At 41.4% G+C, this 24904-nt stretch overlaps 1 protein-coding gene across 1 annotated transcript in view; it reads left to right on the top strand.

Moving 5' to 3' along the window:
* The window catches only part of LOC117478377 (ephrin type-A receptor 7-like), a 152008-nt gene that overhangs the window by 106125 nt on the left and 20979 nt on the right, over positions 1-24904 (top strand). The window contains exons 6-8 of the mRNA XM_034125392.1: positions 15216-15340; positions 17954-18227; positions 19666-19774. Of these exons, the coding sequence (XP_033981283.1) occupies positions 15216-15340; positions 17954-18227; positions 19666-19774 (508 nt within the window). The remainder of the gene's footprint in view (positions 1-15215; positions 15341-17953; positions 18228-19665; positions 19775-24904) is intronic.

Raw genomic sequence — 24904 nt, 5'->3', positions numbered from 1 at the left:
CTCCCCTTCTCTGTCTGTCTGTCTTGTCAGCAGTTGCTATGGCGCTGATTTGTGGTTATTATGGGGTATTAGGGTGTGAGTTGTCCCGCTAACCCTGTCATCCAAAGGGATTGGACAAGGGGTTAGAGGAGTGTGTTTGCAGGGGTTCAGTAGACTTTGTGTGTCAGGGAGGATTTAGACTGACATTTGGTGCGGGGTGTTTAATGCCGAATGCGTGTATATGTGTGTGTAAGGGAGAAAGAGAGAGAGACAGAGCTGGTATTGGATTTTGATATGTGCTTTAGAATTACTTTACACATGTCTCGTCTTACCTCCCCTGACTTCACCTTTTGCGTGTCAGATTTTGTTAAAATACATGGTTTTATCACAAGGAGAGTTTACCATTGTCCAGATTAACGGTTTGCAAACTAAAGGTTACCTCAACCCTTTTGCATCAAGATGGTCAAGTGAGGTTGAAATGTGTTAATGTGTCAGTGCTCATGCATTTAAGTAAGTATGGTTCTTCTTGCTTCATACGAATATCTCTTTCTTTACAAAAGATCATTATAAAGGTAAACAAAAACCATGCAAGAAACCATCAATTAAGTTAATTCAAAAAGAATGAGCTAAACCTGTTAAGTACTACATGTTTTTTTTTCATTTATTCTTTTTTTTGTGCTCAATATGCATTAACACAACTTAAAAAATTCAGCATTTAAAATATGTCTCCATGGCAGACATCAAAAAACCTAAACAGTGACAAAACCAAAATGTTTTAGCTCACTTTTAGCTCAAATTAAAACCCATAAGAATTCAGTGTATCTTACATTTGCTACAGGATAGGCCCAATGAAAACCCTACACATTAAATCAATCTAGCGTAATAACATGTTTTGGCTGGACACCAATATTATCTCTGGCACAAACCATGTCCTGAATAATGAATATGAATTGTAACCATTACATCTGAGATACAGGGTGTTTCTCAATCGCGAGTAAAGCTGCTGCAGAGCCACTATTTCAAGCATACTACGTCATCGAGTGCCACCAAAGTACTGTTCCAATCTCCAGCATACTTGGAAATCTACCGAGCCCGGCGTACTCCGTTTGGAGAAATATCGAGTCTGCACATGAGTAGACTCCGCGGTCTTAAAATCCCCACAATGCTTTGCGCACGGACCAATTTCCCCAAATCTGTGACGGAAGATGTAAGGCGGGGCCTCTCATATGACGCACACCTGCACACTTGCTAGCCTGTTCCACTCTTCGTTTTCCGAATGCCAGGAAGTATTCTTGCCTCGCTTCTGAAGCAAGATGCTCGGCAGACATGTGCTACCAAGCAAGCGTACTCGCGATTGAGAAACACCCACAGGGTCCTAAAGTTGATACACTCTTTCTCTTTGCACCCGTATACCCTAAAATAAAATATGGAGTTTTATCCAGGATCAACAATACATTAAGGGGGCTTGATCATATTGTCTTCAGTGATTGTAATGTTTGTGTTAAAAGCTGTTTCCCTGTTCCTTGTCTTAGATATTTGGCTTTGTTGATGCTGCAAATGAAGTAGCTGTGATGCGAGAATAATGTCGGACTTGATCTGACAATAAGGTTCTTTGTATGGTAGATATTCAACAGAGAACACTGTTGGGGGTGGGAGTGATCAGAGTCTTTAAAGTAGTGAGCTTACTTTCAGGAGCAGACAGTCATTGTAAATCCTGTGGAGCCATGTCAGTAGAGAATATAAAACCCTCCTCACACAGACTCCAACCTTGTGTCTTTACATGTGGTTGCGCCTCCACACTAAGATTTTACACCATCAAAACTCACTGACCTTTATGAATACTGCAGCAGGGATTTGGAACAAAGCTAACACACACCAGCACACACACACACACACTCTCACTCTCGCCACCTCATCATCTCTTTATTACCTCTTGCTTCTTCTTCTTTTTTTACCTCCTATTTCCTCCCTCATTTGCCCCCACCTTACCCTGCTCTCCCTATAAACTCACTATTCTTAGACGGTCATTTCTCTCCATTCTCTTCCTTCACTTAATCCACAACCGCTCATTCCACCATCTTCCCTTTCTCTTTCGCCTGTCTGCTTGTACCTATAATCACAGCTGCCGCTACCCCTCTGCTTATATCTATCTTCTCTTCAACTCTTTTCCCTTCTTCTATTACTGTACCATTTTAGTTTTTTCTTCTGGGCACAGTAAGCTTGTTAGCAGCGGGTGGTGTGGTTTAGCTGGCAGCTGAGGGGCCAAGAAAGCCTGAGGATTAAAGGGCACCGTCTGAGTCGGGGAGGTAAGGTGCTAACGGGTGCTATATTACGGCCAAAAAGAAAAAAGGAAACCACCACACACATAGACACACAGGGACTCCTTTTACATTTATGCATATACTTAGATTTTCTTTCTTAGAGGATTAATACTATATTAAATCTAGTGACATTAAAGCCCTCCATTAAACCCAAATACAAATTGAATTCATCTCTTGGAACGTAATGCCTGCACATGCACGGTGGAGGAGTGGATTCCTTCCAGACAGATGGGGTTTATCAGGACTCCCCAGGCCACCAAGGGGAAGGGGGGAGTTTTTGCATGGTGTGTCAAGGGTGGGTTGATGCATAAAAGGGACAGAGGAGAGAGGGGGATAGAAACATGGCTGCAGTTGCGTGAGGAGATGGGGGCATGGGCTGGGTAAATAGGGGATCAGTTTTGCCCTGGGCTCATGGGGCCCCTTATGTGGATTAGGGATGCACATACTGTGTGTGTGTGTGTGTGTGTGTGTGTGTGTGTGTGTGTGTGTGTGTGTGTGTGTGTGTGTGTGTGTGTGTGTGTGTGTGTGTGTGTGTGTGTGTGTGTGTGTGTGTGTGTGTGTGTGTGTGTGTGTGTGTGTGTGTGTGTGTGTGTGTGTGTGTGTGTGTGTGTGTGTGTGTGTGTGTGTGTGTGTGTGTGTGTGTGTGTGTGTGTGTGTGTGTGTGTGTGTGTGTGTGTGTGTGTGTGTGTGTGTCATATACATGTATGACAATGCTTGCATGCTATACGCTCTGTGCATTGCTTCATGCTTGATTTGTGGATGGCCCAGAAAGGAATCCATAATGACATCTAGCCTCTGAGTGTGTGTGTGTCTGGTCATAACACACTTGGGTTGAATGTCTTGGCCCCCAGTGGTACATCCAAAGCGCTTTAGCTGAGGCAGGGGAGAAGAGAGGGAGGCAGGAAGGCTGCGGAGATGGGGTGGAGGTGCGGGTCAGGGAGGAGGAAGGATTGGCATTTCAATATCCTGAGAGGATTACTGGCCGGGCTTTAGATGCCTGGTCCCCGCGGTGCTACATGAGAGGTGGATGCATAAAGGGAGGAGAGGAGAAAGGGATGAATATATAAAAGTGAGGGGAGGGGGAGAGGTGAGCAGAATGCCTTTTGGGTGCAGGGGGAAGGAGGCATGCAGTGCAGAGCAAAAAGCAAAAGAGAATTCATGTCTTTCTTCAAAATGGTGTGCAAACAGAAACTTTCTTTTGCTAACTATAGAGCTATATATTTCCATATGGTGCTATCAACAAATACAGAGTACATTTACAAGTTCTTGTGCGTGGGTACGGGAGTCAGGAGATGAGAGGAGGATCGTAAAGCCTTGAGATAAAAGGGAGGAAATATAAAAGGAACATAAAGATTCAAAGACGTATAGGAGCAAGCGAACGAGGTAGAAATGAAATGCACACGGTATGTAGTGTTGGAATACAGAGGAATACTGATGTAAGGGTGAGGGAGGCAGACATTGGAGGCAATGTGGTAGAATAAAAAAGAAATACGTTTTCAGATCAGTAAGCAAAGGTTTTTAAAGCACAATTTGAAAATAATTATTCCTACTCCAGGAACAGTACAGCTAGCAACAATAATAAAAGCAAGAATGAAAGCTCTCATTTAAAGTAAAGTTGGCATTTATTTAGTATTTTTGCTATGATTATAGGGTTTGGAAAAGGGAATAAACACTTTTCTCAGATTTCTTTTATTTTTCTCAGTTAGTTTTTGCGAATAATTGGAGAGGTTTAACTCATATGCTTTGGAAACAATGATAAGGGATCCCATCGAGACACTGCTCCTATAAACGGCATAAAGGTTTGGAACCATTACAAATTAATTGGAGTAAAAATACAAAATGTGGCTCTGAGTTGTAGTGGAGTAAGATAATAAAATAGATTAAATCCGAAAAACTAAAGTAAAGGGTCAAAATTGTACTAACCTATAATACAGTACTTTGATAGATTTCGACCTGCCAACAGTATGCCTGGTCTGTGCCTGGTCTGTGCCTGGTCTGTGCCTGGTCTGTGCCTGGTCTGCCACCTAGGGTAAAATCAACAGAAAGAATTAACTAATAGATGTTTGAATAATAACACAGTTAGATTTGTCTCTCACTCACTTCGTGTCACCACATGTTTTTCTCAGAACTCTGATTGACTTCTGAGTACACGTTGCAGTTTGACTGTTTGCATATTTATAAGTCTGAGTCTGAATTAATTTGGGTCTGCCCCCCCCCCCCCCCCCCCCCCCCCCCCCCCCCCTGCATCGTGACGGGGAAAGTGTCAGGTAATGTTTTCCATTCCTTCTGAATAAGTGCTCCTCAACTGTCACCGTACAAAACTTTCCTTCTTTGTCATTTTGTTTCCAATACCCTTTTTACTTCCCCATCACCCGCTACACCTTCTTCTCCCCCCCCCCCCCCCCCCCCCCCCCCCCCAGCGCTCTGCATAGAGGCGTTTGGATCCTTTTTGCCTCCTTAATTAGAAGTGATGGGAAGGTGAAGCTTCAGCAGGCACCAAATGAATAGAGTCATCAAGCTACTTTTCAGGACTATAGCCCAGCCACTTAAGATGCTTTTTCACCCAGTGATGGGAATTTTAATTGCCTAACTCTTGGCTTATAATTATAGTCTATGAAGAGGCACTCTCAGGGTCTTTAGTATGTGTGCTCTGTATGTGGATTTACAGGCTCTTACTTGTTGTTCGGGGAATTGTGGCGTTCACAAAAAACAAAGCTCGAAGGTAGTTGGTGACACAAACACACACACAACATCTTATCCTCATAATCAGAGTGCGATACAAGGCTCAAGGGCTGTCTTTGATGCATTTCTTTTGGCAAACCCAGAAGGGGGAAGAAAACACAAACTCTTATCGTCACAAAGAGACTAGAAAGAAAACTTCAAAAATAATTCTCATCTGTCATTTTCCTAGTATAATACCCTCTGAGATCTTTATTGTGCCTGTTGAAAGAGCTTGGCAGTGTTTGTGTGGGCCATCTTTGTTTTTTTGTTTTTTTGAGCGGTGTGTTGCTGGAGGGGAGGGGAGTTTGACGGCGTCCTGCGGTTTTTAACGGAGAGAGAAAGTTGTGTAGACATGCAGCTGTCTTTCTGAATGACAGCAGACTCCTCTGAGTGGGTGACAGACAGTTCAGCTCATCACACCAATATATCGCACGCAGACGACAACGCTTTGTCATTTATTGTGTTCATATTTATACTGTTTTCAACATCTTAGCATTCATAAAAGTTTTGATATGCATTTCAAAAAAGATCAAAACAACACACTGCGTTCTTGTGTTGGCACTTAGAGGCCGATAGATAATCACATTTTGAAATAGTTTGAAATATAACCGCTCGACAAAAATAGTTTATTCTTTACTTGCGTACAATTACTCGAGTACTGTACTCTAGTAAAAATGTAATATAATTGTTCTCAATTGTCCATGCATTTCCATATCATGATCCTACAAACCACTTCTAGAGCAAAAGCATATCAGTGACAATGGCTTATTATTGTGGTTTTGTTCTATATGACAGCTTTATTCACAAGTTAACTCTGCAAATGAGAATTTGACATGGAAATGATATGAAAGGCTCAGGAGATATAATGCGTTGTTATATATTGAACTGCCAAACTGTTTAGTGACCAAGCACTAAGGCAACAGGACACAGGAGTTTTTGTTTTTTATTATTTTCCCTCCCATAAATTCAAAATAAACATTATAAACCAATAAGATTTTATAACTAGGCATATTAAAGAGGTCAACAGAAAATAACTGTAATAAATGTAATAGCAGCTAAACAGGTGTTTACTGAACAAACCGACCTGCCACAATGACGCAAAATGGATTATATAGTGGCTTGGCCAAACCAAATGGAAAAGGAGGGATAATTAAAATGAACAGGATACCAAGGACACTGGCAAAACCCAAACCCCCCCATTGACATTGCCACAATTTGGCCCAATCGGCTGCTTGCAGTATTTATGAGTCCTCAGCCCTCAGCCACGCATTTTGCTGAACCAGGAAGGACCTTCCCCGAAGACCACGGTAACTCACAGACAAACAAAGTTATTAATCCAAACACATACTTGTGTTAGCTGTGCTAATATGTGGGGAAATAAACTAAATAATGTCAGGTTACAAGCAAATAAAAAATGTGTGGCGATAGTTGTTGGTGTGGTTAACTGCAACTGAAATGAGGTAAAACTAGTGGAGGGGAGGGGGGGGGGTGTAATGGCTTTACCCTGTGCCACACTGTATAACAAATAGGTAAAATGTGCGCCATCTCCACCAACTACAGCATCAAAGTGCCACTTTTCCTTTTGGTGGTACATTCAAATGATAATACTTGCATTTACTTCGGTGATATTTTTATTGAAGGACTTTTTTTATTGCACTACTGCTATTTAAGTAAAGGCTGTGAACACTTTCTCCAGCACTGCATTCTCCAAACCTAGAATAGCCTACACTTTTGAAGATTACCTCTCTCAACACGTTTGCTTTGCACTATGTCAGAAGTACAGGAAAGAGGCTGTAGAGATTTGAGTTTATGTGCGCTTGCATTTGCTCTCCTTGCAATTCTGTCGCGGCAGATATAGCTTTCTTCACCCCCCCTCGGCCGAACACCTGCAGCGGGCCTGTGTCAGCCAATCTGTGTGTGTGTTTGTTGTGACTGTGTGTGGCCTGCGTTTGTTTTGTCAGAGGTTCCGGGCAGAGTCTGTCTGTCTTGACGGATGGGTCGTGATCGTCCAATGCCTCTGCCTTTAGGCTAAAGCACACTGGGCCTGAAGAGGTTTCAGAATCAGTCAGTGAGCAGCTGTCAGGAGCAGTTTAAGCAAGTTGGCCCTATAGTCGCTCTCCCATGGTGGGAGTGTGGGATGCCAGATTTGACATGTTTATGTGCCTCAGAGTCAACAGGTAGGAGCTGTTTTTTTTTACATACAATAGGTCCTTATGTTGTCTTTTTCCATAAAAGCATCCTCTTATACGACCCCACATCCTCTCATCTGACTTTAAAAGCATGTATGTGCAGGAATTTGTCATCTTTCCATTGTAAGCTTTCATTCAATACTGGTGTTTTTTGCACAGCAGGATTATGTTGATCGGGCCCTTTTGAATATGTCATACAGCGAGAGACTCTTTGTCCTGCTTGCTTGTTTGCACTCTGTTCTGGTCTTTCTCTCGCCCACCCACCCACCAACTGACTGACACATTTAATCTTTTGATCAGTGAGACACTCCTCTCAGTTACACACACATTCACACAGATGTACGTGGATCTAGTCCCCTCCACATATAATCTTGTAGTTGAAGATGGAAATGTGGCCGATCCAGGGGTCTTTCCTGCACCATGCCTCACCATTACAGACAAAAACATCCAAATGTTTGTGTGTGTTACACCTAGGCTCGTTCCTTCTGAACACCTAACGTCCTTTTTCTTCCTCTACTGATATGAATGATAATAACCTCAGATAATACCTGTCTGTGGCTATTTACCTCGCCTTTGAGGCATGATCCGGGATAATACTGTATCACTCCTCCTGTTGCTCTTTCCTACCGTGTGCTCCTACTTTGGTTATTTGGAGCCGAATAATTGTGTGTACATTTATGTATTCGGGGTTGAGGCGTCCAGGCGCTTGGATGCTGATACGGCAGATTAGACTGAGTCGTGAGCGGGGACAGGTTGCCAGATAGCGCTCCACTGCTGGGGCAGGCTGATAGCCACAGATTAAAACAGCAAGACTTGCTGCCAGATAGTGAGACCTGGGTGGGGATGCTGCTTTTATATATAGCATCATTAGATTAGGATGCAATCACATGCATGCACATATAACCACCTGGGGAATGGAGAAATGAAAATGTCGAGATTATAAACTGAATATTTAAACCAGCCATCCACATTTCAAACGTCAAAAGAAAAAACACTTTCTGTACAGAAATATTATAAACGCTGTTTTTGAAGGCCTTTTATGGGAGGCGTCAAAGCTATTACATTGTTTCTTAAGTGTATTGCCATTTACATTAAGTTGTACTTTACTATTACATGAGTTTAAGTCTGTCGTTTGATCCTGAATCAAGGACGTTTTTAAGAGCTAGATGTTATTCTTCAATGTCCTGCTTTCTTCTTACATCAGAGAGCTGCTGAAAACAGGGTTGTAACTGTTTGATATAATCCAGGCAGAACAAGAAATGCATTGCTTTTAGGTTCCCATCTGGGAGGATATTGCAGTATTTTTCACACACAAATGGAAGTTGAAAGTGTGCAGAAGTGGATTCTAGTATCAGATTGAAGTCTATCAGCAGGATATTTGAAAATCTGATTGCAATCTAGCGGGGAGCTACAATAAATGCAATGGTACATTATAGGCACGTAACGATACATCCTGAGGCGGTTCAATCTTAATGCAAATATGTAAAGACTCAAATCCATGAAAGGAAAAATCAATCATGATACTGTTTAAAAACCGCACAGGGCGCTATCTTCTGTTGTTCGACATCCTACAGTATGTAACTCGCATCACTCGCTGTACCAAAATGCTAATCCATGGTTAAGATTTAGAAATAGAGAATGCACCCTACTTTTTTAAATCACAGGTGTCACACCTTTTTGACTTCCCTGAGTCGTAACAGGAAAAAGGTGCTTAGATTGATTGATTTGGAGTTGTTTTTAAAATCAAGTTAAGTCTTTATGTTATTTAAGAAAAATATATGTTCAGCTTTCAAATGAAAATATGTATTATTTTGCAATGCGTTCCTCTACCTCATCCCATATTTCTATAGTGTTGTTTGAGAAATAAAGGTTCCTTTTCTTACATAATTTGTATTCTACTTTTGATGAAATCTTGAAAAAGTGCTATTGTGAACCCAGTAACATAAAGTACTGCACAAAAACAGCATTAGCTTTTTGCATCGATCAAAACTTTTGTCAGATAATAATAATAATAATAAGAAACGCTTAAGAAGTTAACTTTGAAACTTTAATGACTTGAAGAAATGCACATGCAAATGCACGCTCTGCAGGGATTTAGGAGTCACTGACATAAATGCTTGCGGCAGTGGGTGTATAAAAAGCCCCAGGGACAGACAAGCCACAGGAAACTAAATGTTCCCACTCCTCCGCTGTCAGTCACATAAATCGCTGCGCTATCCGTTTAACCCCAGGTAGAAGCCAATGGTGCTGTGCCCAGAGGGAACAACGCCCCTTCTTCCTATTAACCCTTTGAACAGAAACAGGCCTGACAGAAACAGCTCTCTCAGTAATTTCTTGGCTACACAACTTATTGCTTCACACTCTCTGTACCATCTTCATTCCGAACACACATGCAGCCGCTCACTCTTTAATATGCGAAGGCACACTGGAGAGCGTAAAGTTACGAGGCGGAGATGGTGAGAAGTAGAACAATGAAACCCCCTCCTAATAAGATGGATGTCATCAGAGGCATAAACAAGCCTGCGGGGAACAGCAGATTCCCCCGAGAACAGAGATGGAGAGAGGACTGGTTATGGGAAAAAGGAGAGATAAGGAGATGGAAAGACTGTAGTGAGCGCCCAAAGAAGTGAGGAAGAGAAAAGTGAAGAATGCCTGTGAGATGTTCAGGGACGCCCCTGGGGAGAGCAGCTCCTCAGCCTGTCTCCTTTGATAACAACACTGAGATGCCAGCCAGTTGCACCTTAGCTGCCTCGGTACACATGCATGCAAGAACCTACAGCTGCCATTTTATGCTGTAGTCTGTTCATGGGTTTACCTGCCATAGAGACCTGAGCATAGAGCTGCCATACAGCCCCCAGTGTCAGCTGGGTAAAAAGTTGAGAACTCTGAAATGAAACTTCACTAAACTAAGGATTTATCAGATGCATGCTTTTCAATCTAGCCTATTAAATTACTGAAAGCAATTTAGAGCCATCTGTGCTTCTGTTGGTGGTGTTTTTTCTACAGTAGGTGCTGGGGATCAGGGCTTGAGGCATACAATAATCTTGCAGTAAAATCGCTATTGACACGTCCAGGGGAAACCCAAACTTCCCCTGAGAATGCTACATTGCTAACATTATATCCAAGTTGTACTAGGCACAAGGAAAGCTAGTTGGCATTAGCTTTTAGCTGTTAGCTGTTAGCTGTCATGCTGAGCCAAGTGAAAGAGCTAAAAGCTAACGTTGATGGAGGTTTCATTTAGTTACATTACGATGTGTTTAAGCCGATTCTGTGAAAATTATCCTTTGGTCACGGTAATAATAGAGTTTATAAAAGAGAGATAAGAAAAAGAAATGTTGATTGGACTCCGGTTTTGTTAGTGAAAACAAACGGATACAAGGAGTGTTGAAGTACATGGAATTTGTTTTTTTAACGTGATATTGAATTGGGAATCTAAGATCATGGAATTCACCGGAATTGGTATTGACTACTAACATTCTGCTATTACTTTTATCACTGGAAAACACCTTTATAAAAGGGAAAAAGTCCATCTATTATAATGAAGCAATTTAATGTTATAAGTTTTAAGCACCTTTTTTACTACAAGTATATATATATTTAAAATATTCAGCTCAATATGCATTCAACAGGAAAGATTGCTTATGTTTAACGAGTGCATACTAGCATATACAGTATGGATGTTTTTCTTTTTAAAACCAAAGATAATCTTAAAATACCATGTCATTCATTAAAAAAAGGATAAGAAATTCCACTTGTCTGGCTTTGGGATTCGGACAAAGGATATAGAAATGCACTCCGATTCAACAAAAACTGAATCTGACGAGCAGAGTCTGAATCTATAAAAGCTAAATGATACACAGCCTAGCTTCTACTCACAGCCTATAGACGTGTAATCACTGAGAGGTACAGCTGTGTGCTTCCCTTTCTGCAATTTTGTGCCAAATCTGTTATACTTCCTCCTGCCTTACTTATTTTGGCTCTCATCACAGCCTTCCTTTGAAGTGTACAGATCATTATCTCTGTCCGTGATTGGTATGTGTACAGCATAGCTTTGGATCCTATCAGGAGCTGTATGTCTTTGTGACAAGTGCCTATCAGTGTGTCTGCCATGTGATTTCTGCTGTATGATGAGGCTTTAAAACGTCCGCTGCGTACTTCCACAGCAGAGCTGGGAAGGCTTATTGGCCACTAGGCCATCTCATCTTCTATATTACTTGTGAAAATCATAGTGTGTGTTTGTGAACATGTGTGAGTGTAAATTCTTTTTCTGAAGGCATTCGGCATTGACTTTCTTCCTTTCAAATACAACGCCAAAACCAACACTACCGGCCATTTGCTGCCATTCACTTGTGTGTGTGCTGTGTGTGTGGGCGCACAGTATCTGCCAATATGCCAGCTGAGTGTGTGTGTGTGTGTTTCTTGGAAAGTACTATTTCCACACAGGAACTATTGCTACTTAGTTGTGTCCACATTTCTCATAGATACTGATATTTTGCAGTTGATCCCTAACAGATTCTCACCATTCTATGCAACATTTTTTTCCTAAAATAAATGTTCTAGATATTATCGATAACAAATTATTATTCTGGCTGGCATTTCTTCAAATAAAGTCTAAGAGCTTCAAAAAGAGCAGGTAAGACCTAAGGATTGGTAACTTCCACTTAAATATGAAAGTATAATACATATTAGCGCTTGTATAGCACACTAACACATTCAAGTGTGTGGTGTGTGTGGTGTGTGTGTGTGTGTGTGTGTGTGTGTGTGTGTGTGTGTGGTGTGTGTGTGTGTGTGTGTGTGTGTGTGTGTGTGGTGTGTGTGTGTGTGTGGTGTGTGTGTGTGTGTGTGTGTGTGTGTGTGTGTGTGTGTGTGTGTGTGTGGTGTGTGTGTGTGTGTTGTGTGTTGTGTGTGTGTGTGTGTGTGTGTGTGTGGTGTGTGTGTGTGTGTGTGTGTGTGTGTGGTGTGTCGTGTTAATTGTGCTCACCTGTTTTTTAAGTGTCAGAGTGAGCTGTGATGTGACTTGGTTGGAGGCAGGCCGCCAGTCCTATGCATAATTCAGGACACAAGGAAGGGGAAAAAGAAGCAGACATAGCCTGTAGATGCAGAGAGCCGGTTTACACTGTGTTCATGGTTGACTGTTAAACTGAGTTTCTCTTTTCACTGTTTGGATTGCAGGACTTGACACTTTGTTTTCATGTTTGTCCTTAAACACCTGCCCATCTCTACTCTGCACTTTATATATCCTCCTTTTCTCCCTGTTTCTCAGTAATTGCTTTATTTTCTAATGAGCCATGCTTTAGTCTATTTCCTCTACATTGTATAATAAATGCCTGTACATATTCATTATTCATTCAAAATAATCCCTCTGAGTGTTTATTTACATTCCTGTTTACTGTTCCTTAGCATCTTTCCTTCTCGTTCAATGCCTTTCTTTTCTACAACCCCCCCCCCCCCCCCTCCCCCCCTGCGGCTAACTGTATATATCTGCCGCTTATGTTTCATTATGTGGAGGAATTACAAAGACTTGATTCCTCATAGCAAAGTAGTCCAACTTTCAGAGAGCCACTAATTGGCACGATTAGCGTTTTCTGAACACACACTGAATATGTATTTATGTATTTATAAGTTCTTTACATTCAGGCATGGAAATAGTACTACAGCACAAACATTACAGTGACCCCTTGAGCCAGTTGTCTTCTGAGGGTATATTTTATGCATCATTACAACATATATTATAATCTCACTTTGTTTATTTTATCTATTTCATCTCTACTTTAGTCTTCGTGTCTTGTCAAAGATGAGAGAAATGCCGAACAAAGCACAAGAAAAGTGTGCAGCTTGTGAGGTTCTTTAGGGACTTCTAATTAGGCATATTGTGCCAATATAGAATGCTAATGTTTTTTCTTATGTTATTTACAAAATCAGTTTAAAAATGAGCCTGAACAGAAATTACATAATCATTTCTAAATGCTCACTGTATAAAATGTCATATTGACTTATTAAAGGGGCCCTATAATTCTCATTTTCAGGTTCATATTCATATTTTTTGCCTTATTTTCCTCATAATGCCTACATACTGCAGCACCTCTTTTCACCCTCTCTCTGAAACCAGAGCCAAGTCTGCTCTGATTGGTTAGCTGGCCGGCTCTGTTCTGATTGTTATAAACCTATCACGTACAATGTGTTGGAGCACTAGCCAATAGAAGCACGATTGTTACTTAGTGATGTCACTATGTGGCGGAATTAAACATAGGATTCGAATCAAGGAGTTTCAGCAGGGGGGAGTGTGTGAGAGAAACTCCCTCTGGAGGGAACTTTGGGATGTGAGCCTTTGCAGATCATTAAAAAACACATTAACCAATATAATATACTACAGGAAAGGAAGCATAATATGGCTAAATTATTCTGAATTTGCAGTTTTGCAACAGAAAAAAAACTCAGACAGACATTAAATACAATGGTAGAAGCAATGCCACACATATTCAGAGTGTCACCATGAATAATAGATAATAACTGTGTTTTAGACATCAAAAACAGACGGATGGAGATGGACAGTGAGAGGCGGATCGAGTGTGTCTTTGATCTGCTACCTAAAATGACTATATTACCCTACTGTTCCAGAGAAGGACTGAAGGAGCTGCAGATGCTGTGTGTTTAAAATGTGTGTGTGAACACATAGTTTTGTTCTTGTGAGTGACAGGCAGAACTTATTCATTAGTGTGGCTGTTTTCACCGGGGAAAGAGATGAATTGATGGTTAAAGGTCAGGAAAGAGATGAGCAGGAAGTGAGAAATAGCAAGAAAGATGAGCCGTCGACTGATTGGGTGATAGAGAGGAGAATGAAAAGGGATGGAATGAAAACAAAGCAGAAAGTGGTCCAGGGACAGAAAAAGGAAAATGGACGAAGAAAGTCCTGCAGCCATTGTCTTTTTTAAAGTCGTTAAAGTAAGTAAAAAAACAGAAATAATTATCCTCAAGGACCAAAGCGATGACAGGAAACGTAACCCTTCCAAAGCCTAAATGGCCAAGGGCTCCTCCCCAACAAAGGCCTTTTGACTAAAATAACTGAACCACTTTATTTTCTGAGTATTTTTGAGTGACAACCCATTTTGCTACTTCATTATACATGGCCTAATTAGCACTTAAGCAAGAGTGGGTGGTGCTTGCCTTTTATCAAACTACGCGACGCCTGTCATATGTTGACAGAGAAACAAAGAACTGGGCTTTCCTCAGTAATGAAATTGTTTGCTTAGCGAACCATTACACACTGCGTCTACATTTGGAAAGCTTTGTCCTGTATCATTCATTTTTCTATTCTGTTCCTCTATTGTGATCAATAAGAGATGTAATATCTGTCAGGATGAATTTCACTGCGGCTCTCCTGGATTGAGTCTGAAAAGGTTTTAATTGAGAGACATGGGGAGGAAACAGGGACTCCGGATTGCGAATGTCTCCATCCGTTAGTCTGGTGTCGATACTGTCTTGTCAGTCAATCCATAACTGTATTGATCCATTGTCAGTCCCAATGTACCGAGCACTGTTCAATGCCACGTGTACACTCAGACAAAGAAACGTCCGCCATTCATGGATTGCGATAAAGCTGTCTGCTCTGACACGGCTCCTTTTCAATAAATAATCGTGCCTCTCTGCTTTATATTTTGTAACTCCCTCTCCTTACATCATGTTGGACTTCCCCAACTGTCCTCTTATGCCCTCAATCCATATTTGCTCTCTTTTTCTTTTGCTGTCTCGCCTCAGATGAATACCATAGGGCACACTGTATAGATATATATCGATGCCTGCTTTCTGGCGATTCCTCCTTGCACTAATCTTCAGAGCTGTACCGTATCCCTCTCTTGACCTTTGCCTGCACGGAAAACTGGAAATACAAGCGAGTAAAAGACTGCTTCTGAGAACACTCTTCAAGCTATTGTATTTATATTGAATGAGACCAAAATCCCCGGCTTCATGTTTCTTCTTTCTCTCCCTCTTTTCTACCTCTTTGTAGCGCCCTCTCTGATCAGCGAGCTGCGAGCGGAGAAGATCGAGCAGAAGGGCCTCACCCTGGTGTGGAGGCAGCCCTCCTACCCAAACAGCAGCCGCACCGAGTACGAGGTCAAATACTACGAGAAGGTAAATAAACTGTTGCATCTCAGTCTTTTTCTACTGCTGCTCTGCTAAATAACTAACCAAAACTTTTATATCCAGTAAACCATGTTTCTTCACACTCATGTGTTAGAATCCAGCAACTAAACTAAAGAAATAAAGACATATAAAAGTTAAGAGATTATGTTTTGGGGTTTTATCCATTTTGTATAAGAACACAAATTATACATTGTGGTGTTATCTTATTGCAGATGTAACCGTATCGGTGCATGCAGGGATCACTATGAAATAAGAACCTGCAGTTCAGAAACCCTGTCTGTATGGGTCATGCTCCATATACCAAATCCTACATTTCCCATAATGCATCGCCTTTGATTAGACTTCTCATTGTCTCCGAAATGCTTGCTTCTTTCAACCAAAGGCTTCTGTTTTGTTAAATAGCATTAAGGTTTATCTTTATGTAACGTGTCCTTTTAAAAACAGTCATTAAAAGCCAATATATGAGTATTCGCTTTGTTTTACATCACTTTACTATTAATATCCAATACAACTTCACAAATCTAGTATCACTTGGGTTCCAGTTGGTATCCATGGCTACAGCAAACACCAACATCTTCATGTTCGATATGCTTTGGGGCACCATGCTAGTGTGCCAGAAAGCTTAGTTATTGTTAATGTACCTACATTCATGTTGAAATGAGGACGGAGAAAATGAGATGTGGTATCTTTACAACACTTTCCACAAGATCAAATTATTCTCTTTAATTTCTAACTACTGAGTTGTTGTAAAAAATTATGTATTTCAAGGGCCAATTATGTATTACCCTGAGTCCATATTACTGCCACATTTTCTTTTGCTTTTATGGATAAACACTGTCATTTCATCGGCCTTATCTGGCTCATTTAACATAGCACTTAGTCAGATTGTGGCCGCCCCGTCGACAAGCCTTAGTCTTCACAGTAAATCTGTCATGCACGTAAACCACAGCTGTCACGCTAACACTCCTCAATTTTCATACGCCACGTTTATTGGCAACTCCAGGTCTTTGTATTGGGCTGTGTTACACTCGCACCCATTTTCTCACCTCCCTCTCTTCTCTATGCTTCACCATATTTAATAAAGCCCTGTTTCTCACTGCTTCACTCGCACAGATTTCGAGGGAAATATTTCGAGGAGGGATGGGTGAGGAGAGACTTGAGGAAAAGAGATAACAAAAGGGATACAGGAGAGAATTTGGAAAGAATGAGGTAGCCTGTGTGATAACCGAGGGAGAGAAAAGGTTAGAGAGCGTATTAGGGACAGATGAGGGGAAGATGACTTGGTGGAAAGATGCTTGTCAGAGCACAGGGATGGAAAGAAATGAAAGAAGATGCTTTGTGGGGCTTGATGCAGAAGAAAATACCACTGAGGGAGGCAGAAAAACAGAGAGAGGGTGAGGGATAGATGAAGAATAAGAGTTAGACAGGAAAATTGGTGGCAGGCCATGAAATGAAAAGGCAATACAACTACAGTACACTGCACCAAATATCCTATTAAAGTATGAAATATGGCTTTGCTTAGTCAGTATACAGCCTTTTTGTCTCTTCCCCCTTTTGCACTTTTAAAACGATGAGCCTCATAGAGCTGTTAAACATTCAATAACACTGTAATTTATCAAAAAAAAAGTGTTTTATCTGGATTACACACTGCATTTACAGCAATAATGGCCGACAATTGGCATGACTCATAAGGATTAAATAACAGTTTATTCATAATTTGACATTTCTGAGTGTCATCGCTGACTCTGCTGTTGTTTTCCTCCCACCACTTATCTTTTCTGCTTTCTTCCTCTTCTCTGTGTCACATGCTATATCAGCTCACTCCACATTAAACATGATTTGCCATTCTCTCCGGTTAATCTGTCTTTATGTCATTCCCCCTGACGTTAGTTCCACTTCGTTCTACCCTCTTTGTGCAATGCTACTCTCTCGCATTAAAATCAAAAGGCAATAAAGATAATGTAAGTAGCATTGTGCCCACTCAGGAACTCCCTTTCTCTTATTTTACCGTGACTATTAAATCAGATTTATCATCAAAGCTGTAACAGAGGCTCAATGTTGATTAGAGTGATCTCGTTGACATGCAGAGGCACGGCGTGCAGAGATACAATAAGGACTATTTGTTGAAAGAAGGCTGGAAACAAACATATCGGACAACAAGTGGAGTAATTATGTTAATGTGTCACCTACGCACTGCCCCCAGAGTGTCACCTAGTGTGAGTCATTGTAACGGAGATAAAGAAATTAGCACCATCTTTGATTTATTTTCTCAGCGCCTCTCTAAGGAATAGTGTTTTTTTTATTAATGTCTGGGTTTTCTCATCATTTATTTTCAAAGCGCACACTTCTTTATTAAAGCTGGTTAATGAAGTTCTCAGCTTGGCATGGCTAAATGTCTGAAAAGTTTTGTCTGGTACTTTGAAAAACTGTTCAAAAGCTCTTGATTTGGTTACAAAACAGTCTCGCAAGGCCCCAGGCGTTACTGTGCCATGGAAATGAACAAGGCATCTCACAAATGGATTCCACCTACTCGTCTCACTCCTTTTTCCCCCTGTTTCCTTTGTTTTTCTCTGTCTCTCACTTCACTTTGTGTCTCCGCAGGAACAAAAGGATCAGAGTTATTCTACTGTGAAGACAGCCGCCACACGGATCAGTGTCAACAACCTCAAACCCGGCACCACATATGTCTTCCTCATCCGCCCGTTCTCCACGCCGGCCCCCTCCTCGTCCCTGTCCTCCTCCCCTCTGTCATCCTCCGCCTCTTCGTCCTCCGCAACTTCTTCATCATCTTCCTCATCGTCGTCGTCGTCCTCTCCGGCGCCCATCGACTACGGAGCGTACAGCGCCCCCCTCGAGCTGCAGACACTTGGCGAGTGTGAGTAGCCCGTTTTACGCCTCCTCACTTTCTCCACCCCCTCGTCTCAGCACCACCAGGCAGATTGGGATGTGGGGGGGGGGGGTTGTGAAGGCACCTGGCCAGCCCACACAATAAGACTAGAGTGAGAGATAGGCAGAGACGGAGAATGTCTGAGATTATGAGTGAACACGCACGATTTTACCAGTAAGCTGTGAAATTATTCTTCTTTGTGCGAGTAGATACCGTGTCCCAGGTCACCTCAGGGTGTGTGTGTCTATGTGGGTTTTATCCCTATTGCTGTTCATAAATGATTTCACCTTTAATTCATCCACGAACGGGGATTTGTTGAACATTCACAGCGTAACTCACCCGAGAGCTGCCCTGCACAACCACTATCTTCAACAGTTGGCCAAAGACCAGCTCTTAAAGATTATTTATTTGTTTTCAAGCGAACAGGGTCTTGCACTTCTTAGTTTTGCTACAGGGTCAGGGCTCCTAGCTGCAGGGCTCCTTTTATTTGGACCATGCATATTCAGTTTGCTTTATTCGCCTCGGGCTGGATCAAGAGTCAAATGAGTGACCTGACACCCACAAGGCAGCAACAGCGCACTGAATATACACTTAGGATCACATGAACGTGACTTTTACTAGTCAATGTTAAATATTTGTTGGTTGATTGTAACCAAACAATAAAGACTGGCAGGTGCAATGCTACAATACTGAGGGGGAGATGTTATTCTGTGAGTGTTTGCATTCAGGTGTTCAAATGTGTGTTTTATTACCGGCTACTGCATGCTGGGCTGCATTCCAGGATAGTAAGCATGGCAGATCGGTCCATTTTGGAGCTTGGAAACAGCAGATGACATTGCTGTATTTAATAATTATACAAGCGATTACTAGGTCAACAACAAACTGAATTTGAATGAATAAATAATACAATCATTGTGTCTAGGGGGATTGGCTTTGGAAACTTTTTAAAACTTTTAAACCAACATGGACAAGAAGTCCCCAAATTGATTATTAAAAACATGGAAATGTGAAAATCTACAATTATAATACAGCTGGAAAACTTTCCAAACTTCATCAGATAATGAAAATAATGTAATATTATTGAAACAGCAGGACTGAAACAGATGGCGCATATTATCTATGCTCCTTTTAGGGCTTTTAGTGAAGCAGTTTGTTTGTAAATGCTTTTCAAACAGTGTCAAATACAATAAGAGGTTCAAGTTTGGTATTAGGGTTAGGGGGGTTGAAGTCATAGCTTTGAAAAATACTGAAAAGCCGTTTTGCAATCCACTATGATCAACTGCCTATGAAATGGATTGGGCGTTGTAGGTCATGGCTTTATTATTTAATCTCATCTCCTGTTAATGTTCTAGCTACACACCCATTCCAGTTAAGCTTCGTGTTATTGTTCACGTGTGTAATCAGTGTGTTCTCTTATTATCTCTAGTGGCACTGGCGTCCAGCGAACAGAATCCAGTGGTGATCATCGTGGTGGTGTCCGTGGCCGCCCTCATCATGCTGCTCTCCATGGGGGTCGGTCTGCTCATCTGGAGGAGGTATGAATGTACACACAGATGCTAAACATGTATTATCCACTATAGGCTCCATAGGATTTGAATACCCCGAGCATGCTACACAAACATACATTCACACGCACATGTGTACAAACACTCAATCAAAGCCTCAATCGCATATTCAGACAACTGTCACACGATACTCCATTATAATCCAGATTACGGTAATCCAGCGACAGAGGAAGTTTCTTTGTGAGAGGAGTGTGCAGCAATGGCGGGAGAATAGCTGAAATGACATGATAACCACTTCGTTTAATATGCTACTTAAAGAAATCAGCCGGATAATGGTGCAGTCTGCGTCGAGGGGGAAACGCTGGCAGGGTCAAAACCTTCTTTGATCATTTTCTTGGCCGGTACTTCATAGTTCTTTGCTATCTAATTAGTTTTCACATAGAGAACTGGGAATTGTGAAACAGCAAAGAAGACAAGAGAGAGGTTAAAGCGGTGTCACTTACATAACCGCTGACACACCGTTTACTCTGACCCATACAGTAGTTTGCCTTTCAGAAACTCTGCTGTGCTTTTTATAATTAGAGTGGACAGTCCAAAGTCATTGTTTCACTATGTCTTGATAAGACTATTACGAAACAGAGACATCTAAAGAAAGCATTGAGTTGAAGCAAATAGTTGGACATCCTGTAGTCAAAATGACTGACTGACAACATACAGCTCAGTTTAATTACATCAAGATTCTTTAAATGTGGCTGAAGGAAAAGAGCTTTCAGACTGCAGCAAGCACTGTAAGAGGCTTTATTTCTTATTTAAAGTGGATGCTTAGTACACTTTAATTTGAGTAGATATTTAGAAATGAGATCACTAGAGAACATTGCTACACATTCCCAATACATATAGGCTTTTTGTCTACAACTCTGATTGATCAAAACCAAATGAATTTTGGTTGGTTTGTAAAAGTGCGCTTTTGAACCTACCAGGCCAGAACTTACTGTATGAAAGTGAAATAGCTACAGAATATTGGATTCTTCTCTGGTAGCAGCATTAGCTACAACATTTAACCAGGGGTGGAGGAAGTATTCAGATCTTGTTCTTTAGTAAAAGTAGAAGTACCAGAGTGTAAAAAGTAAAAGTCTTGCATTCAAAATGTTACACAAGTAAAAGTACAAACGTGTTAGCATCAAAATATACTTAAAGTATCAAAAGTACTCATTCTGCAGATTGGTCCATTTCAGAATAATATGTATAATATGTTTTGATTATAATTATTGATCATTAAAGTGTTATCAAAGCTGGTAAAGGTGCAGCTAGTTGTAATGACTTTGTATACTGCAGGGTAGCTTGTGAATTTACTCCAGGTGTAACTAAAGTCTGATTTAACACTTGATTATATTTCACGTTATTAATCCAGATCTGTAAAGTAACTAAAGGTACTAAATAAATGGAGTAGAAGTACAAAGTAGCATAACATGGGAATACTCACGTAAAGTACCTCAAAATTGTACAGTACTAGAGTACATTTTCCTGAAGATACTTTACACCACTGCATCTAACCCATGTTGTTGGGAGGCTTGTGGTGCAGTGGGTTGTGCGTTGGTGTTCGGATCAGGTTCAAACCCCACTGCAGTCAGCATGTCGTTGTGTCCCTGGGCAAGACACTTCACCCCAAATTGCTCCTGTGGTGATTGCCCACAGTATTGAGTATGTAAGTCGCTTTGGATAAAAGCGTCTAACAAGTGACATGTAATGTAATGTAATGTAATGTAATGTTGAACTACTTTAAAAGTTAGTTTTTGGGGGCTATCTTGCAGTCAGGTAATGGTCCGGTACAATACTAAAGACGATACAGACAAACATTAAATATTAAATGTAGTTTATTTCAGTTTTAGCATTAGGTTTCACATTAATGAATTGGTGTTTGAGGTTTATTAGTCTATTAGACTGGAAGTAAGAAAGGAAGTTTAAATTAGTATAACATCACATATAAAACAAAATCACAAAGTGCTTTACAAGAATACAAAAGTATTCAAAGTAAGACCATAAAAACAGTCAAAGTAACAAACAATAAAACGTTAACAACAGACCTTAAAAGAAGCATAACTACAAACAATAGACAGCATGAGGCAGGATACTTAACGTCTCAATTCAATGCTGCCATTTCTTTGAATCTCAGTCACATTAATGCATGTTTTATTGTCTTGTTTACCGTACTGAGTATATCCTGACATACACTTGCATGTTTTATTCAGTTTCTCAGATAAACGGGGCGAGAGTGCATTTCTTCTTGCTGTTGCAAACACTTTGCTCTTTGACTCTCGTCCAATTCTATATTCTGCCAGCCCGGCTCACACACACCCACGCAGATAGCACACTTACAGAATTGATAGTGTACACTCCATCACACATGCAAGCACACACAGGGAGCACACATCTACTCCCACACAGTAACACACATGTCTAGAAACCTTTTTTTCGTTTCATTTTGGGCTGCATTGTGAAAGCATTTGTTTGCATTGTTTGTGTGCTTTATCTTGTTCCGTTTTCTACACACACTGATCAACATCGCTGCCATCTCTCATTCGGATAAAGCAAAGAAGACCTTTTTTCCGTGGTACCTCTGTGATAAAGAAACCATCAGACCTTGACATAGACACATACATTGCAATGATGGAGTCAACCAGGTGTAAAAATGGGTTATATTCACTACCAGAAGCACCGTAAAAATGCTGTCTGTCAAACATCTATAGAGAAATATGTGGCAATCGATGTACACACCTGCATCCATGTGAAAGACTGCGGTGGAAAAAGCACAGAATATGCAAAAAGAAATGCTTACCACACACATATAAGTATTTTATTGCATTGTGTCTTTGAGGGAAGCAGCGTCGTTCCCTTGTGCATGGCCTAGTAATGAATAATACAACTTATCTTTTTTCCCCTTTTATTTGCATCACTGCATTCATTGAAAGTGGTCTCCATTGTTCATAGCCGCTGGACCATTAACTTGCTCGTCGTGTTTTGCATAGAGACAAAAGAGGGAATGGCTTGATGCCTCAATTACCATGTTCTCTTGTTTGCAAAGACAGCCAGCCCCCGGCCACAGCTGGAGGGGTCTCGGTTACATCGATCTGCCCACTCACACAGACACATGCAAATGAGTCCCACGGCACACACATGAAGGACACAGGCGACAGCACTCACTTAAGGAATGCATTGGAGCTTTTATTAAAACACACTTCCTCAGAAAAATGCCGGCTTGAAGAATAGTCAGTGGTCTCAAAAACAATTTCTTCATGGTTGTCATCATCACTGTCCGATTTGACGGTAAAATCTGCTGGCTGTTAGGGAAATGCTGGTAACGATAAGTCCTCGACAACAGTGCTACTAATGCCTGTTTGACATTTGGCGTAGAGGGCGTAACACACACTTAGCGCTAATGGCTACTGAGAATGTCAATCAATACCTGTGACAAGTCTTTCAGGTATCTCACTGTTATAGAAACAGAACACGTTAATATGCAGATTGAAATGGCAAATCTGCTGTTTCATGGCAAGACATGTCAGTGGCAAGAAGTACTAGCAGCCATTTTTTTTTAAATGCTTCCTCAACTGGAGATACTGACCTCTTAGCTTGTTAAGTATCTTTTACTTTGGAAATGGAACGTTATTGGGGGTATAGAAATGTCTACATTTACAATGCAAAAAATCTCAGTATTGTCAATATTTGATTCAAACATTGCTGTTAACCCATTGTTTGCGAGATTTGCTCTTTAGATCAGAATTCAAGTGTTTTAACACACAACACATCCAGTGCAGCTTTCCAAAATAATTGGATATTCTGTATAATACTTCATACTATTATTTGCCTGGTTGAAGTGCCATGCCGTTGCACTTCTGATGTGGCTTTCATGGTCAGTGTGTCCTGGACTTCCCTCGCTGCCAGGGTCTTCAGTGAGAGTCAAAATGTTATTCAGAACTCTCAAGTAGAACACTGTGGGGAATAGAAACCGAGGAAAGTTATGATTGGACAACAAGGAATGAGGACTTTGTATTTTCCTTTCTTTGATACCTTATCTTGACACTTCATACCATCTCTTACACACACACACACACACACACACACACACACACACACACACACACACACACACACACACACACACACACACACACACACACACACACACACACACACACACACACACACACACACACACACACACACACCATTGGTGCCTGACCGACTTTGATAGAGGCAGAGTTCCAGGGCATTGCCCAAACATTCTCCAGGGAAGCCCAGGCTCCACTGGTCAGTGGATTGTTTTCCCTTCACTGGTGTGTTGTTGTGTGTGTGTGTGTGTGTTGTGTGTGTGTGTGTGTGTGTGTGTTGTGTGTGTGTGTGTGTGTGTGTGTGTGTGTGTGTGTGTGTGTGTGTGTGTGTGTGTGTGTGTGTGTGTGTGTGTGTGTGTGTGTGTGTGTGTGTGTGTGTGTGTGTGTGTGTGTGTGGTGTGTGTGTGTGTGTGTGTGTGTGTGTGTGTGTGTGTGTGTGTGTGTGTGTGTGTGTGTGTGTGTGTGTGTGTGTGTGTGTGTGTGTGTGTGTGTGTGTGTGTGTGTGTGTGTGTGTGTGTTCAGTCTCCCGAGCGGGTTGCAAGTTATCAGCCGCGGGAGACGGAGAGGAGATCAAGGGGAAAGCAAAGAAGCAGGAAGTAAAGCAGAGGGTCATTTCATAGGGCCGTTGACTCTTGGCACAAAGTGGGATGCGAAAGGGGAAAAAATCAGACGGGGGAGAGATGGACGGCCAAGAGAAAAGGTCCCGAGCGCTCTGGTGTAGTTTCCTCCGTGTCTCGTACAGATCAGTGCTCTTGTGATTCACACAGACCCCCCCCCCTTCCATCAGCAGACACAGACATCCTCCATTTAAATGCTAAACCTGTCATTCCAAAGGGCTCTGCATCAGTATTGGAAATGGGCCGCCATTTAATATTCATAAGTGGCAAATGAATAAATCATTACTTTATTTGAAAGTAAGGATCTGGTTATTGATGTCTTAAGACACACCTAAGACGTCTTTACCTTTTGTGCGAGAAAATGGAGGAAAAGGCTTCCGTAGGTTTCACAGTAATCCTGATTTTCAAGGAGCATCTCCCAACAATGAAACAAA

This window comes from Trematomus bernacchii, unplaced genomic scaffold (genome assembly GCF_902827165.1).
Source record: "Trematomus bernacchii unplaced genomic scaffold, fTreBer1.1, whole genome shotgun sequence".
Taxonomy (NCBI): domain Eukaryota; kingdom Metazoa; phylum Chordata; class Actinopteri; order Perciformes; family Nototheniidae; genus Trematomus; species Trematomus bernacchii.
This window is presented reverse-complemented; position numbering and strand designations above follow the sequence as displayed.